An 18,352-nucleotide genomic window follows, 5' to 3' on the forward strand; every position below is an offset into this window, starting at 1 on the left:
TAACAAAAAAGAGAGGCTATGGGAAAACAGGCACACTAGTGAGCGTACTGTTGGTGGAGTTAAGAATTGGTCTGGCCATTCTGGAAAGATTTTGGAAGTATGATCGGAAAGTCACCAAACTGACTCAACTGTGCATATTCTTTGACTCAGTGATACCACTAGTAGGCCTATACCTCAAAGAGATGGAAGAAAAAGGAAAAAGTCTCATGTTTGTGTGAGATACATAGATAAGAGAAAAATATCAGCTCTTTTTGTTTTAGCAAAGAATTAGAAACTAAGGGAGTGCCCATTAAATGCGGAATAATGGCTGGACAAATTAACATGGATGTAACCGTATCATTATACCGTAAGAAACAAAGAGATAGCTCTTAGAAATATTTTTGCACATGTGGGTCCTTTTCCCGTTTTTGTGATCTTTTTGGGATATAGCCCTAAAAATGATATTGCTGGGTCAAAAGGTATGAACAGTTTTATAGCCCTTTGGGCATAGTTCCAAATTGCTCTCCAGAATGGTTGGTTCAGTTCCCAACTCCACCAACAATGCATCAGTGTTCCAATTTTCCCACATCTTCTCCAACATTTATCATTTTCCTATTTTGTCACGTTAGCCAGTCTGATAGGTGTTATGTGATACCTCAGAGTTGATTTGCATTTCTCTAATCAATAGTGACTTAGTGAATTTTTTCACATGACTATAGATGGCTTTAATTTCTTCCTCTGAAAACTGCCTGTCCATATCCTTTGACCATTTATCAACTGGTGAATAACTTGTATTCTTATAAATTCAACTCTGTTCTCTTTACATTTTGAAAATGAGGCCTTTATCAGAGACACTGGCTGTAAAAATTGTTTACCAGCTTTCTGCTTCCCTTCTAACCTTGGTTGCATTGGCTTTGTGCAAAAACTTTTCAATTTAATGTAATCAAAATCATCCATTTTGCATTTCATAATGTTTTCTATCTCTTATTTGGTCATTATTCATCCCTTCTCCATAGATCTGATAGGTAAACTAGGGAATGAACATTTACATAGTACCCATTGTGTGCCGGGCATTGTAGTAAGTATTTTTTGTACAAATACCTCAATCCTTATAACAACTCTGATAGATGAGCGCTATTATAATCTCCGCCATACAGTTGGGAAAACCAAGGCATCCAGAGGTAAAGCCATTTGCCCGTGGTCCCATGGCTAGAAGTGTCTGACTCTGGACTGGAACTCAGGTCTTTCTGACTCCAGACTCAGGGCTCTATCCACTGCACCACAAACTTCCTCTGTGTAATGAAGCATATTACTCACCTCCTGACAGGGAATGGACTCAAGGTCCAGAATGAGACATACATTTTCAGACACAGTCAATGTGGCGATTTGTTTTGCCTGACTATTATTTGTTACAAAAGTTCTTTTTTTTTTTCTCAAGAGGGTGGAGAAGAGTTGGGAAAGTGGTCTAGCAATAGGGTTGCCAAAATAAAAGATTCACGAAAGTATTTCTTTAAATGCACAGAAGGGAACCAAAGGAAGACTGGGGGGGGGGGGGGGGGGGGGGAGGACCCCAGACAAGCCAGACAACTTTGAGTCGTTGTTTTCCCGGAGCAGAGCCAAGATGGCAAAGTTGCACGGTAGAGCCGAGCTCCCCTCCACAAAACTACCCCCAAAAGACCTAGAAAACACACAACCAAATCCTGGTGGGAAAAACCAGAAAAAGTCCTAGTGAGTCATTTCTTCAGCCCAGTCCAGCACAGAGAGGGAGGACTGTGGACACTGCCATGGAGTCTAAAGCACCCAGGGGGACAGGCTATTCACCAGGGCAAGAGAAGGCCCCAGAACCATAGCAGAGCTGACTGAGAAGGAGACTTGAGCCCAGGTGGTGTGCCTAGAAAGGAGGAAGTTCACAAGCAAAAAGCAGCGTGGCTCAGACCTCGGCAACGCCTGCCCAGTCAGTTCAACCTCAACAGCCAAAGTATCTTGACCGAGCAGAAGTGGTGTAATCACTACATAACAAGAGTATGGTGGAATCTCAGCTCTATCATCTAGCCCAGTCTACAGGGGACTAACCAAGGCAGGAATCCCAGGCCAAAGGAGCCTCTGGTTCTGTCAGTCTGGACCAACAGAGCTTTCCAGCTAACTAATAGGATAAAGAGTCAGGTCAGGAACTTGCAGTGCCCAGATTGAGGTGAGGGTGGGGGTGGGGGTGGGGTGGGGGGAACAGAAAGACTTTGGGAGCACTGAAAAATTGCAGGTCCGCAGCCTGTTTGTGACCCCATCTGGAGTTTTCTTGGCAACTAGGGGGCAAAGTGGAAAAAGAATCCATCAGCCACTTTGAAAAAAATCTCAAGATGAAAACTTGAAACATCAAGGCCAAAATCCAGAGCTTCCAGCAAAGACTAGAGTGATTTGCCATTTCCTTCTCCAGCTCATTTTTTTTTTTCTGCAGGTGAGAAAACTGAGGCAAACAGAGTTAAGTGACTTGCCCAGGGTCACACAGCTAGGAAGTGTCTGAGGCAGAATTTGAACTAAGGTCTTCCTGACTCCAGGCCTGGTGCTCTGTATACTAAAGTCGTTAGAATTAAGAGGGATTGGGAAAGAGGAAAGGGAGCATTCCAGGCATGGGGAAACCAATGAAAATGTCCAGTGTCTAGAGATGAAGTGTCTAGTTTGAGCAATATCAAAAAGATCAATGTCACTGGATCAAAGGTGGGGGACAGGTTATGCATGGCTTTGAATGGAGGATTTTATATTTGATTCTCAAGGTAATAGGGCACCACAGGAGTTAACTGAGTGAGTGAGGGGAAGGGGGTGACAGGGTCAGACCTGAGCTTTAGGACGATCATTTGAAAAATGAATGGAAGACAGACTGGAGCAGGAAAATATTTGTGACAGGCAGATCAACCAGCAGCCTCTTTCGATAGTCCAGAGTAGAGGGGCAGCTAGGTGGCTCAGTGGATGGAGCACCAACTCTGAAATCAGGAGGACCTGAGTTCAAATCCAGCCTCTGACACTACTAGCTGTGTGACCCTGGGCAAGTCACTTAACCCTAATTGCCTAAAAAAAAAAGTCCAGAATGGAGATAATGAGGGCCTGTGGTAAGAGGGGGTACTGGGGGGTCAGTGTCAGAAGGGTCATTTGGGAAAGATGTCACAAAGGTCAAATTGTTAGGCCTGGGCAACAGGTTGGGGATGGTGGATGAGAAAGATTGAGAAGTTGATCCTAAGTGCTGGGGAGATTCAAATGTAAAATAAGAAATAGCTCCCTAATTCCTCGAGAAGTTTATATTCTAATAGGGTGGTAAGAATATGTATGTCTATATGCGTATGTATATATACATATAATATTTATGTAGTATTTATATACAAATGGGGTCAGGAAGAGTCAGACACAATTGAACAACAAAATTATGTACAGCTTGATTCTAATAAGTATGTAATAAATTCAACATACTACTTTTAAAGCTGTCTTTATCTGTTTCTTTTCAAACTTCCTTATGTTCTCTTCAGTATATACAGATGTCATATATAAATATTACACTATGAATTAAAATTATATGACTAATATAATTTAATTGTTATACTATTATTACCTAGATATTTGTATAATATGTTTATGTGTTTATGTTTAATATGTCTACATACATTTGTGTGTGTATGTGTGGACGTGGGGAAGAGAAAACTTGGCATGAAAATAATTGCAATCTATAAGAAGTGGAGAGCAGTTCTGTGGAATTGCGTTTATTTAGATTTGTCCTCAGCTTCAAAGAGCAGAATGAGGCACAGTGAGTCGAAGTTGAAAAGACCCCAAATTTAGATTTTTTTAAAAGGAAAACCTTACTAATCAGTGGAGCTATTGAGAACGGAATGGGTTATTGGAAATACAGTCAAGTCAGAAGCATTTATCAATAAGCACCTACTATGTGCCAGGCACTGTGCTAAGAAGCAATACAAACAAAGGCAAAATATAATCCCTACTATGGGAGAGTTCACAGTGAGACAAGTTGCAAATAACTGCATGCAAGTACCTGGAGACAAGATAAACTTCTGATAATCAATAAAGGAAAAGCATTGGCACTGAGGGAGTCTGGGAAAGGCTTCTTATAGAAGATGGGTATTTTTAGTTGTGGCAGGAGTTCCAGCACAGACTAGATGGCCTCTAAGGTCTTCTCCTCAGTGTCTGAGGTGCCATGAGTATTTCTACATTCTCAGAAGAGATACCAGGGACTTAATCAAGTCACTTAGTCTCTTAGCATCCTGTTATTCATTCATGGAAACTTCAGCATTGTGACTGAAGATGCCCGTGAGCCCACCTTCCCAAACTTAATTTTTAGATGGTCTATTTTTTTTGGAAGAAGGCATTGTTTTCACAAGTGCCATCTCCTCACATGCTTGGAAGACCCAATGGTTGGCAAGTGAGGTGTGACCAGCTACTTCTGCTTAACCAACACTTCCCCCTATACAACTGTATGCTGGCAGTGGCCATTAGTTTCCAACATTCACCGTCAACGCACCTGCCAAATCCGACTCCAGGCCTTCCAGACCTCCCTCAATGTTTTGCAGAAGACACATCATGATGCCTTGTTAGAGACAGAACTGGACAGCAAGAAAAACACACATATGCATAAATATACAATAAATTTAAAATAGGTAAAGTAAATGTTAAATAATGAATGTTAAATTTAATCAAGACCTACTACTCCCATAATTTACAGTCTCATAAGAAAACCAAGAAGCTATAAAAATTACTAGCCAGTTGAACTAATTATAAAATGGCTTTTTTAAATTCCAATTTATGGCTAATTTAAAAGCTGTCTCTATTGATTTGCTCTACAAAAGTGTTTCAGACCAGTAGAAAAGGCACAAGAGAAGAGGAACACTCTTTTTTTCTCAATATCTCAAATATTGCTTTGCTGTATTGGTGACATAAACTACAAGGGGAAAATCTGACCAAACCCATCTCAGTCCCTCATGTGGGTTTCCTTCCTCCCTTACATGACTAGAAGTTCAAGAAGTTTCTCTTCAGGCTTTTTGGCCCAGACTTGCTAGGTTCTCAAAAATAGCACCCACAAAAGGAAGGGGGCTCACCAGGTCCTTTGCTGCTAGCGTCAAGTTTTAGCTATCAGTCAACGTATAATGAAAACCAATGCGAAACCTCTTCTGCTTCCGTTTCAGTTTGGGAACTGAAGGGGAAACAGGGTCCCCAAAGTCCATCAAGACAGCCTCAAAAATTGTGCAAGTACTCCTCCATCCGCTCTTTGGCCGGGACTGCCCAGGTCAGGGACACGGTCCTTTAGACAGTCCCAGGATCCATTCCTGTGGAGCAGGGCACTTTTACGGAACAGCTGGGGAAGAACCATCCCACTTAGAGAATTAAAATCACATGAATGATGAAGTTATTTATAAGATTCTAGACTTGAATCGGGAAAACGCTTTATAGGTCATCAAAGCCAGCTTCCTCATTTTAGAGAAAAGGGAACTCAGATTCAGAGATGATGACTTGACCATAACCAAACAATTAGTAAGGGATAGAGATCACAGCATCATAGAACTGCAGTTAAAAGAAACCTCAGACACCATCTAGTCTAACCCCCTTTTTTTTTCAGATGGGGTAACTCAGGCCCAGAGAGAAGAGAGAACAAACAAAAATGTTAAAGACCCTTCCGCCTCAAGACCATAAAGCTGTTTATTACCTGCCTCCATCACTAACTGCCAGAGAGGTACTAGCAAGACTCAGGTTCGGGGAAAGGCCACAGCTATAAGTTCACCTTACATTCGCTCTTCTCGAGCAAAAGGGTAGTCACAGGAGGCTGTTAAATTCTCTAGACTTCACTTTCTCTTTTTTGGGTTTTTGTTTTTTGGGATTTTTTTGGCTAGGCAATGGAGTTAAGTGACTTGCCCAGGGTCACACAGCTAACAAGTGTTCTGTGTCTGAGACCGGATTTGAACTCAGGTCCTCCTGAATCCAGGGCCGGTGCTCTATCCACTGTGCCACCTAGCTGCCCCTGCTTTCCCTATTTGTAAAATGAGGGGATTAGAGCTAAGGTCCCTCTCTGAGTCAGTCAATGTATGAGCTATAACCAATGCCCAAACTCTGAGACACCAACAATTTCATGGAAAACCCCATGCAAACACTTCGTAAAGGCGGAGGATTTTAAACACATAAGACTATATAATGTATGACTGTGTTGATGTGTTGGTGCGTTTTGTTGAACTGCTTCCCCTCTCTCTTTTTTATTCTTTGTTATAAGGGACAGATCGCTAGGAAAGAAATGAGGAAGAAATACATTGAGAAATATGGGTGTTGTAAAAACAAAAGATAGCAACCAAAATTGAAAAAAACAAAACAAAACAATCAACTAAGGCGTCAAAGTCCAATGGCAGGATGCTGAGGGCTTTGGAAAGTTTAATTCATTCTTATATATTTTTTGCTTTCTCTTCAACCCTGTGGTATACCCACCAGAACTCTGCTTCCAACACATGAGTGGGTGTGTTTGAAACCACAGCATGCCCTGCCACCATGGTGACATCTCCAAGCAAATAAGATCAGTGATTTATTGCATGTCAGTGATTAGGCCTGAAATTGTGGCTGACTGTGGTTTAGATTTTTCAACTGAAAGGAAGGGGAAGATTAACCCTTGATATCCTGGGCCTATCCTAAAACAAAGACTCAACTTTCACCATTTCCTGACAGCATCACTGGAACTGTGCTGGTGAATTCCAACTCTCTTCCCCTCTGGACATATAGCCTGTTCTTGCCTGAGGGAAATATCTGTTAGCTACATCGGATGTGAACCTTTAAGCTTTTTCTTCCAACAGGACAGCTTTAGTGGGGCTGAAAAACTGCCTACTTTTTATCTGTCCATAAGTAACCTGGAGCATCTCCCCTGTTAGAGCAGAAGGAAACTGAGCTGATTTAGGGGCTGTCTCCTCCATCTGTTTGAAGAGAAGGCTCTCAAGAGATACCTTCTATTATGTTTTGGGCATCTCAGTCCCTGCTCTTTTGGCATGGGCCTAGGAAAAACTTTATCATCCATTTTGTGTGTCTATGGTTACAAAGCACTTTTCACTCAGTTACCTCATCAGATTCTCTCAACAATTCCTATGAGGTAGGCAGAGTAAATATTGCTGTCCCATTTAGTATCTAGGAAACTGAGGCTCAGAAAGATGTGACTTTCCCAACGTCTCACAGCAGGTATGTGGCAGAGCTAAAACGGAAACCAGGTCCTCAGTCTCCAAATAGTGTTCATTCAGCTACCCGATGGTGCTTCCAATTGTAAGGGTCTATACTGCTCTTCAGTCCTGCCCCAGCCTTTTCCAGCCCCTGAAAGCAGCCCTGCTGAGGTAGGCTGACAAATACTCACTTCCTCCCCCAAAGTACGATTTTACAAAACAAGTCTCTCCTAGCCTCAGGTGTTTAAGGGTTGGGGTCAGAACTGGCCCGAGAATGGGGTAGCATCAAAGGATGCTTGATCCCAGATTTAGACTCTAGTCCAAGCCCTTATTCTGTCAGTATGGAAACTCAGGCCCAGAGAAGAGGATTAGGAGAAATCAGAGGGGAGATTTGGAATCCAGGCCCTCTGATACCTAAGTCAGTAATTCTACTGGTTGTCACACTCTACCTGCAAAGAACTGAGGTAGAGACAAAATAGGACAGGGAGACTCCCTTTGGGTGGCAAGAGACTCAGAGGAAGCTGGCAGTCTTGGCACAGTGCAGGTTTTTGCTGTGCACAGCCTCCCACATGTTGATGAGGGCAGGGGGCCCCAGCTGGTGCACCATGAGCAGTTCCCGGTAAAAGCAGGGATCCCAGTTCATGTGATTGGTGCGGGTCCGGTGAATGCCGAAAGTACGGAAGCCTGGGTGAGCCTGAGGCACGACTCCAAGCCTCTTCAGGCACATGCCCAGGAACACATCGTCTATGGGGAACAGGGGAAGATACTCCGAGACTGGCAGCAGGCGCCGAACCAGTGGGGCTGCCATGAGGATGCCACCCCCTCCAGCGTAGGGTGGGTAAGGCTGGTTGAAGAGCTCGGGTGGGATGTAATACTTGCTGTGCTGGTTGCGAATAGGCCAGGCCCGTCGAATCACGTCCCCAACAAAGAGCTGAGACAGCCTAGGGTCGCCCTGTCGGGAGCGTAGGAATTCCAGCAAATTGGCGGGATGTACAAACACATCATCGTCACCCTGGGGATAAACCCAGCTCATCTCAACATAGACTGATACTGGCTTCTCAGAACCCCGCCACCCCACTACTACAGAGCACCTTAGGATCTTTTTTTTTTTTTAATTTTTTAGGATCTTCTAATCAATCAGTCATTTAATCAATTAAGCATTTACTACTGTGCCAAACAATATGTGGAACATCAAATAGAGCAGGGGTCTTGGAATCAGGAAGACATATTCATGAGTTCAAATCTGGCCTCAGACACTCACTAGCTATGTGACCTTGGGTAAGTCACTTGTCCCTGTTTGTCTCAGTTCCTGGTCTGTAAAATGAGATGGAGAAAGAAATGGGAAACCACTCCAGTATCTCTGCCAAGAAAACTCCCAAAATAGGGTCACAAGGACTCAGACATGACTGAAATGACTGTACTACAATAACAAATGTGCCAGACAGTGTGTAGTCCCTGTACCCTACAAAACTGAGGTCCCTTGATCCTTGTACGTCAGGATGGTTAGGAGAATCAAATGGCAGAACACATGTAAAACATTTTGCAAACCTTAAAGTGCTATTCATATAGCAATTATTATTATTAGCTATACAAATAGTTATTATTATCATCATGATTATTATTATTATTGGATTCCTCCCTCTTCCTCTCAATCCGTGATCCCTGCAGCATGATATAGTTGGGGCAGGGGTGCCAGACGGGGGATCAGAAATCCAGATTAAAGTCCCAGCTCTGCCACTCTAGCTGTTGTCAGCTTGGTTGAGTTGTCTGGGGCCTCAGCTTCTTTACGTATCAAATGGGAATACCAATATTTGCCCTAAATCAGCAGACCAAGAACATAATTTCAATTCTCTGGGTCTGCCCTTCAACTTCTTTACCTAAAAAAATGAGTAGATTATCCTGGAGGATCTCTCAGATTCCTTCCAGCTCTGACATTCTATGATACCTCAAAGGGTTGCTGTGGGCATAGCATGAAATGATAATACAAATAGTAAATAATAATAATTATTATAATATAATAATAATCTGGCTTCCTTCAAGCCTCAGCTCAAATCCTACCTTCCACAAGAGGTCTTTCCTCTCCCCCAGCAGCTAACACCTTCTCTCTGAAATTACTTTTCACTTACATTGCGGATATCTTGCATGCACCTAGTCATTTACAGGTCTCCCCTATTAATCTGTGGGTTCCTTGAAAGCAGGGACTGTCTTTTGCCTTTGTGTCTTCAGCACTTAGCACAATGGTTGGCATACAGTAGCTGCCTAACACATGCTCGTTGGCTGAGTGGCATAGACATAGTATAGTGTATAGTGCTTTACATGGCATCTCACTTGGCCTTCACACAATCTTTATGAAATAGGGAAAATATTATTATTCCAATTCCTCAAGCTAAGGAAATTGAAACTGAGAGGGGACAAGTAAATTGACCAAAATCAGAACTCCAGGAGTTCATAGAACTAAGGACTGGAAGCAACATGAGAGAAAATCTAGTCAAACTCCCTCATTTTCTGGCTGAGGTAATTGAGGCCCAGAGAAGTGACTTGTTGAAAGTCACAAAAATAGGACAGGGCAGTCAGGCAATCCAAACCCAAGTCTCCTTATAGGGGCCATTCCTTAAGGTTTGCAAAGCACCAAACATATATTTTCTCATTTGATCCTCGAAACAGTTCTGAGAGGTAGGTGCTAATTACCTCCCCATTTTACAGATGAGAAAACTGAGCATGAGAGAGGTTAAGGGACATCCCCAGGTTCACAGAGCTAAAAGGGCAGGATTTGAACTCGTCTTCGTGACTCCAAGTCCAGCACTCTCTCACTTAGTTACCCAGTCCCTCTCTTCCCATTATGCCCTGCTATTATCCACAAAGTGTTCTGTAAATTGTGACAGTTATCCCCCAGTTTCCTGCCCTGTATTCCATGCTATTTCTCTCACTCCACCAGCTCTCAGATCAGACACGCACCTCCCCAAGTCCTGATCCCTTCTCACCTCTTCGATCTTCCAACCCTTCCTCCCCACGCTTCACCCTCCTGAGTCCCAGTACTGGCTCTGTCACTATCTTGCCATGGGACCTCGAACAAGTCCGTCCAGTCTTCAATTTTCCCCTCTGTAAAAACGAGGAGGTTGGACGAGATGATCCGCCACGATCCATTCTTGCTCTAGGCTAATATGACTCTAATCTTTAGTGCCCCGTCTACCTGTCCGTCCCCCTTCACCCCCAATTCCCCCAGCCCTTTGCCAATCCAACCCAGGGCCCTCCCTGAGAAGAGACACTCCCTCGTCCTGGCTCTCAGTCCGGTAGAGATAACGGACGGACTGGGAACAGACCAGGCAGACGGCAGGTGCCCAGCTTCTGCCTGCCGCTGCGGGGACCCCTCCGTCGCTCCGCTTACCTGGAACACGAATTCCACGCTGGGGCAGCGGCGCTGGAACCAGCGCAGGAAATTGACAGCCTTCAGCGTGAGGTTATAAAAGGTGTCACTGAAGTCCCAGCGCAGCAGATCCCCGTGCGCCCGGTCCTCCTGCTCCAGCCGCTGGCGAAGCGCCTCCCCGCTGGGCCCCTCTTCGGCCGCTCCTCTACCCAGCAAGAACACGGTGCGCACGGCTGCGGCGTCCGAGGCGGAGCCGGAGCCGGGCCCCGTCAGTTCTCGGCCCCACGTGCGCCTCACAGCCTCTCGCCGCTCGCCGTGCTCGGGTGCCGACTTGACGGCCAGCAGCAGCCGCACCCGACCTCCGCACTTGTCCGGGTGGTCTCTGAGCAGAGGGAAATAGCGACAGTGGCTGTGGCGAAGGAAGGCGCGAAAGCGTGCCTCTTTGGGCAGCCGAGGAAGGACCTGGGGCTGCGATGAGGCACACCACACGGTCCTCATGGCCTCTCCATCGTCGCCACCCTCCAGCTCCGGACCGGGATCAAGGCGCACGGATGCGTTGGTACCAGCCGGCCGGCGGGGTCCCTGGGGCAGGCGAGCGAGCCCCGGTGGCGCGACACCCAGCCACAGCAGAGCTGACAACGCTAACAGCACTGCCGCTAGGGCGCACCGCCTCCTGCCCGGGCCGCTGGGCGCCGGCCGCCACCGAGCGCAGCACAGCGACATGGCACTGAGCTCGTTGGTTAGGGTGCCGTTCTTTGTCCCGGCCACGGTCCGCGCCAGCCTGCCTCTGACCAAGCCCGAGGGGAGCGGTGCGTGCGCTGCCCCCACGGTTCCTGAGAAGCTACCCCCAGGCACTGGCGGGACTTGGGACTCCGCCCCGAGAAGAGCACAGGTGCCGCCAGCAAGATCCTAACTAAGGGCCCACCCGCCCCGCGGTTCTGGTGCTATGGCTGGGGAAGGGGAGAAGTGAAGCTGAGCGAAGACGTCCAGGAACTTCCGAAAGCCTGGAGAACCAGTCGGCCCAACTTCCCTGTATTTTGCTCGTCTCCCCTGCATCTCCCCAGGGCCCCGTCATAGCGATGCACAGAGCACTCAGGCGGAGCTGCTAACCCATCCCTCTCTGACCAACCGAAAGTTTCTACAGATTGCATCGAAATAGATCCCCCTCATTAAGTGGAGGTGGGGTCCGGGAAGTCCCCAGCTGTTTCCAGTGCTCTGTGGCTGTGTACTGTGTACTACGTACTGTGACTGAGTACCGCTGAGGAATCATCACCCAGGAATCAAAAGACACTCCTCCCCTTCCCAAGGCAGATCTCCCCTGACTTAAGAGTTAACGCTGAATCCGCACACGCAGCATCAGATGCCGACGAGTTCTCAGGAAAGGAGCAGCAGAAAAGAACTAAAGGTTACCTGTTCAAGATTACAATTAAATGCAGGGCGGGCAGGCTAGCTTAGGGGTCAGGAGCCTAGGGTGCTAGTCTCACCTCTGCAACTGACTAAGGAACCTGGGCACCTTCCTTCCTTTCTCTGGCATTTTTGATATTTCCTTGCTGGGCGCGTGATTTCTTTGGTTTGGGGAATCTGTCAAGGAAAATCTCTCAGCCAGTGCTGATCAGCACATGCACTCTAGCTTTCAGTCTCCAGAGAAGCCCGAGGCAGGGAGAGGTTAAATGAATTGCCCAGGGTAGCACAGCCTTACCAGTAAGCATGTGCCAGAGGCACACTCTGAGTTTGCATTTTGACTCACTGCCTCTTCATAATTGTAGTAACAGTAACTCATTCATAATAATAATAGTAATAATAATATAATAATCATTTCCAACGTGCTTTTCTCACAACGACTTTGCTTTTCTCATCTGTAAAATGAGGAATGATCATAACTTAGAGCTGGAAGGGACCACAGGAGATCTAGTCCAGCCCACTTTTCTTACAGAGCAGGAAACTGAGGTCCGAGTGTACCCCAGTAATCCAGGAACCCATTCATTTATTGAATAAAACATTTATTGGCTGCCTTCTGTACATAGGGCTCTGGGCTAAGTGCTGATCAAGATACAAAATTAAATATGACAGTTCCTGTTTTCCAGGAAATTACAGTCTAAATGTTTTGTTTTCTAATTGTTTCATAGTGTTGCCCAGAGAGATTGTCAGCTCCAGGAAAGCAAGGATTTCATCTTATGCTTCTGTTCCTGTACCTCCCACAAAACCTAGCTCTGATTTAGATAACATAATAGATACTCAGTAAAGATTTGTTGTTCAATTAATCTGGCACACCTCTTGCAGGTGCTTCTGCCAATTTCAAATTGCTCCCAGACTCAGCCCTGTGACGGAAAATCAGTGGATCCTGAGCCTCAATTTCTTCTGTAAATTTTGTAAAATTAGGAGTTGGACTGAAAGGTTCCTTTAGTCTCTAAATCCACGGTTCTATGACACCAATAATCAAATTGAATTACTACTGCCTTTGTTGGAAACACATCTTAGTTCAGAGAATCTCTGAGTTGCAGGGACCTCAAAAGGCCATCGACTCCAGCCCCCCTGAACAAGAATCTCCCCTACAGTGTCTCCCAAAGTGGTCATCCAGTCTTTGCTTCAAGACTTCCAGTAAGGGGGAACCCAATGCCTCTCAAAGCAACCCATTCTTCTTTTGGGTAGATCTAATTATGAGGTAGTTTTTCCTTATTGCCAATTTCTCTATAAGTCCCATCCATTTCTCCTAATTCTACCTTCTTGGTCCAAGCAGAACAAGTTTAACCATCTTTCATGTGTCAATCCTTCAAATACCTTGAATCATAGTATGACACCTATGACACGTGTGGCATTCTAAGCAGTCAAAAATCAAGCAATCTACTGTTTGTCTTAAGTCTATAGAAAGGAAGCATGTCACTGTACTGATTATCCAGCAATGGAGTGCTATACCTCATTTGCCCACCATTGTGCTCTTACTTGAGCCAGCAGCCCAGTGATTTCTTCAGAACCTCTTTGGTATGTGCACAGGATAGCTTTTCTAAAAGGTTAATTCCCATTCCTCCTATCTTCAGTTACAACTATATCCACATCTTCAAACTGGGCTGTAATTTTATCTAGGGAATGAAATGGAATATAACTCAAAATATTAAATATTAAATCCATAGTCTGTCAACCTGAATTAAAGAGAAGGCAGCCAACGTAGCAAAAATTATGATCTTTAGTTGGGGCAAGGAAGTTGCAACTGGGGTATCACATAACAGCAAGTGTTGGGGAGTCCAAAGAGGGGGCCAGGGTTCCCCCTCACTGGAAGCCTTCAAGCAAAGGCTCAATGACAACTGATTAGGTGTATATAGCTTGGGTCAAAAAGAAATTGAGTCATTTGAGGGAAATAATTCTCCAGGGGTGTTCCTGAAAGCTTAAGTGATTGTAATTCTATTAGATGAAGAAAGTTAACTCCAAACTGTTTTTATCACACTGTGACATTTACCTATGTTTATATTTATGATAGATAGAGATAGATAGATAGATAGATACATACATACATACATACATACATACATACATAGATGTATACTGAAATTAAGCTTTAATAGTTTAAAACTACACTAAGACTTTTGGGACATCCTGTATAAGTAACATTTTATATGTTTTTTTTTTGTTTTGTTTTGTTTTATTTTTACCCAAGAAACCATTTTTAATCTTCTACCTTGAAGATTTTCAATGTTTTCAACCAAAATTCCCAAAAGGAATTAGACTACATTGAATGGACAAAAATTTCCTCTGTATAAAAACCAATTAAGCTATGATAAATCAAATGCTTAACAAAATAAAAGACCAAACCCATATAGAATCTTTGAACATTGTCCTCTTCAGCCCTAACTCAATCTGTAAAGGGAATTCTTGACAATATATATGTAAAACAAGAAGGGAATACCATAGTCACAGACACAATCATTTTTTTAAGTAGAACAAAATATATATGGGAAGCCTGTAAATACAAATAGGATAATAGAATTCTAGATTTGAGAGCTAAAAAGGACCTTGGAGATCACCTTATTCACATTCTTTACTTCATAGATGAGGAAAGAAAGGCCCAAAAGGACTTATTGCCCAGTATCACCCAGTGAATTAATTCAGAGCTAAGGATTAGAACCCAGGCCTTGACTCCTAGCCTAGGGTTCCTTCTATTCACAAGGGAAAGACTCTTTTAAAAAAGTACACAGTCAGGGCAGCTAAGCAGCACAGTGCAGAGCACGGGCCCTGGAGTCAAGAGAACCTGAGTTCAAATATGACCTCAGACACTTGACATTTACTAGCTGTGTGACCTTGGACAAGTCACTTAACTCTGCCTTGAGAAAAAAAATTATCCAGTCAAGAACACTACATAAACAAAAATGCCTCTTACACTAGGAATGAAGGCACAAAGTAGAAAGAGAAAAAAGTTCAGTATATCAAAAGAAAGGTCTGAGAACTTCACTGGGAAAAATTAACTTTGCGAAGTACAAGCAGTGCTCAAATACTGTCAACTTTATTGTGTAATAGTGCCCCCCCCAAAAAAGAAAAAAGAATGAGCGAGCACTTATATTTTGTTTTTCATATCTCTGACCCTACTAATGGGTCACTTTGGGCAGTTGTTTGCTCAGTCCTCCATGTAAACTCACATTTCACCACAGCAATGCAGGATCACCGTGTGGTGTCCAGGGTAATGGCAGGATATACAGCGCATGGGGGAAAAAATTCCCCCACCATTAGGCTTTCCAGGAACAAATACATTGCAGGGAAAGCAGAGACCACAGGTATGTCATCAGGGAGTTGGCTGGTGGATAGTCTAAAAAATATAGAGATTCATTTTTATTTATATATTAAGGGGGAAAATTATATGGCTCCAGATTATCCTAAAATGTAACATCTTTCAATTAAACATCACACAATTCCCATCATCATTATGCCCTACATAAAACCTAAATGATATGACAAGTTTCTATCAATATTCAACAACCACAAAGTCCAGAAATTGTAACTAAGAAATAGCTGCAGAACCACATACCAGACAGGAATCTGTGTGTGGCAAGAGAGTTGGGACAAGGACCAGAGATCTGAGATCCCACCTCCGGAGTATATTACCACCCTACCTCCCACTCTCCATCACTCAGGCTCCTGCAGACCTCCAACTCTCTATCCATATCTGCAAGAGGGGGTGTCCAAGGGGTGAAGGAAGCAGCAGCTCCCCAGCATGAGATAGTCCCCTTCTATTTCAATATGATGTGGTAGCTTCCATTGATTTCAGCTTCTGTTGTGTCCAGAACAAAACAAAAATCATCTTAACACTGATGAGCGCGTGGATTCCTGTTGGCCCCTGCTTATAGATCTGATGAGGGGAAATACTGAATAGATGTTAGTTCTTCCACATAGACGCCATGGTACACAAAGAAAGCACCATCGCATTCTCCATTCTTATATTTCTGTTGCTGTTGCTGCTCTGCTGTTGCAAGGATTCCTGGCCAACATGAATCGTCAGCCCCATCTGCTCTTTTAAGACATTAAGGAGTCAAATTCCATCAGCAGGGCCACAAATTTGAATGTTATTTCTGGTTAACTTCAGTAAATCTGCACCTGAGCAGTTTGGGAAAAGCCATGAGAAGGTGGAGATGTAACCACTGTCGAGCTTACTGAGGGCTAGTTATTGGTAGAAGTTTATCTGCAATTGGAGGAGGTGGTTCTGGCTGGTGGCTTGGTGAACCATTCCCTTCTCCAACTGAAAAAGTGCTATGGTAATCCTTAAAGCCAGGGGAGGGGAATTACTGACATATGTCATCTCAGGTCACAGAGAACACTTCCTGAGTATTCCGTGTCTCATAGGGAGGTTGGTATTTTTCCTTTTCATGAGGGGTTCACTCCTCCATTTTCTCCCTGTCTGTTTTTTTGCTTCCTGTTGCATCTTTGGGATTGAAAACCTTGATCTGACAGCTGGCTGAAAGCAAATGTTCAGTGTATTTTCCATTCTCATTCTCCCTGAAGGTGTCAGTTTGAACTGGGAATGGCCCACCTTTTCTCCACCATGTTCTCTCATGATGAACTCTGTACTGGTACAACACCTGAACAAACTCTTTGCAGGGTCCCAGAGGAATTCCACAGGATTCAGTGGTGTTGGATTTGCCCTCGAGTCAATTATACCTGTAAACACTGAAATATCTATGGCAAGGATTCTGTCCCCTGGCTTATTCCACCTCCAGACCTCAAAATGCTGGTGCTCAGCGCGCTGCAGGTGTCTAACATGGAACACCACTCCACATTCTCTTCACTAGCTTGCCACTCAAAGTTTCCTGTTTTCCAGCATTGGAATTTCATCAGATTGTCCTTGATGAAGATATTGTGAGTGTTTCATCATGGAGTTTTAATGCAGGAGAGGTAGCAGCACAAAGCACACACTGGAAAGGTAGGATTTTATTCTCATTATCAGGTGGCAAACTTGACTCTTCTTGTTTAAAAATGGACAATGTAAGTTTTGAGGTTTAGAGGTGCTGGGACCCCGAAATAGTGGTGCAGGTCCTGCCTGGGATGAATTTGATCCAAGCCTTCTTTCAACTAAAGACAAGGTTTATTAGAACACCAGCTGAGGTGAGCTAGATTTCTAATAAGTCTGCCCTATTGGCTAGATTTTAAGAATCTGAACACTTGAATGCAGGCAAGATGGACCTTATAAACAGTGATCAAGGAGTGGCCAATAGCTTGGGTGACTGGTAGGTAACAGAGAACAGCCAGGGACCTGGATCACATGGCCAAGGGAGAACGGAGTCTAGATAGGGTGGAGGGTGGAGAAAATGAAGAGCTGGGCTAGGTTAGAGGTAACAGAATTGGGAGACTGGGCATGGTCACAGTGAAAGGTCAGTTGGGATGGGTCGATGCCTCAGGCGAACGCCAGACACTTGACCATGCGGCAAAAGGAGAAAACTCAAGGAGAGTTCGGGGTTTCCCAGGGCCCGTACCCCATCACAAGGACATCACAGTTCCTAGCCGATCCCGGACAGACTCGCGTCAAAGTCCGGCACCAGCCCGGACTCGATCGCCCCGTGGGCCAGCTGCAGCTTCAGAAACCAGGCCATCCGGCCTCTTTCCAAGGGACCCCCTGCAGACACCTACCAGCCTTTCTTGGGCTAGGCAGGGGGTTCGCGAGCACCGACCAGCGCTGCGGCGTGCTATTCTGCTCCACCCAACCCCGGCTAGAAGGAAGTCCGCACTCGCCCACCCCAACCCCGACACCCGGCCTTCAGCACTGAACTGCTAACTCCTGGGCCCCCTGCCTGACCCATGGCTCCGGAGAAGCGTTGAGGCCGAGGCCCCTCGGGGCTCTTCCAGTGCCAATACACAAATCCAAGATCTCCCTGCGGTCCCCACAAGTATTCCAACCCTCCAATGTAGTGCTTTTAAGATCTGCAAAGCATCATATGTTTGATCCTTATAGGCAACCTGTAGTTGCTATTACCATTCTCATTTCACAGATAAGGAAATCAAGTCTGGAAGAAGACAAGTAACACTTAGCTAGTGAGTGTCTGAGTCAATAATCAAACTCATGTCTTCCTGACTCCTAGCCTGACCCTGTCCACTGTGCCCCCAAGTTGCCTTATATGTAGACAACCCCTGGGAAGTGGCCAAGTTTCTTCATCCTATTAGAACATGAGCCTTGTGCAATATCAATCCAGAATGAGGGACTTCCTATTCAGTCCAAGACCAACCAGTGAGACGGACTTCACATCTTATCACTTAGGTTAAATGGGAAGGGGCTGAATAAATTAACCAGTCCCACCCTTACACTGTGATCACATGATTTATGCTAGCCACCTTTATCCATCTTGTAAACCTTTTTCCACTT

General features: G+C 44.8%; 1 protein-coding gene and 1 pseudogene across 1 annotated transcript; both read right to left on the reverse strand.

The window, feature by feature from the left end:
* Positions 1-6,359: 6,359 nt before the first annotated feature.
* LOC114029461 (UDP-GlcNAc:betaGal beta-1,3-N-acetylglucosaminyltransferase 7-like) lies at positions 6,360-14,020 on the reverse strand. The gene is made up of 2 exons (XM_027843904.1): positions 10,540-14,020; positions 6,360-8,166 (listed from the first exon to the last, which is right to left on the reverse strand). The coding sequence occupies exons 1-2, from the start codon at positions 11,239-11,241 to the stop codon at positions 7,666-7,668; spliced, it is 1,203 nt and encodes a 400-aa protein (XP_027699705.1). The 5' UTR covers positions 11,242-14,020; the 3' UTR covers positions 6,360-7,665.
* Positions 14,021-15,731: 1,711 nt separating this feature from the next.
* Positions 15,732-17,585, reverse strand: LOC114029460 (annotated as a pseudogene).
* Positions 17,586-18,352: the final 767 nt, after the last annotated feature.

The sequence above is a fragment of the Vombatus ursinus genome, unplaced genomic scaffold (genome assembly GCF_900497805.2).
Source record: "Vombatus ursinus unplaced genomic scaffold, bare-nosed wombat genome assembly UNPS02014932.1, whole genome shotgun sequence".
Lineage (NCBI taxonomy): Eukaryota > Metazoa > Chordata > Mammalia > Diprotodontia > Vombatidae > Vombatus > Vombatus ursinus.

Excerpts from the sequence above, each read along its gene's own strand:
- LOC114029461 (XM_027843904.1), bottom strand. The coding sequence starts at position 11,241 with ATGTCGCTGTGCTGCGCTCGGTGGCGGCCGGCGCCCAGCGGCCCGGGC. Across the intron at positions 8,167-10,539 it reads GCGTGGAATTCGTGTTCCAG|GGTGACGATGATGTGTTTGT; the intron begins GTAAGCGGAGCG and ends GTTTATCCCCAG.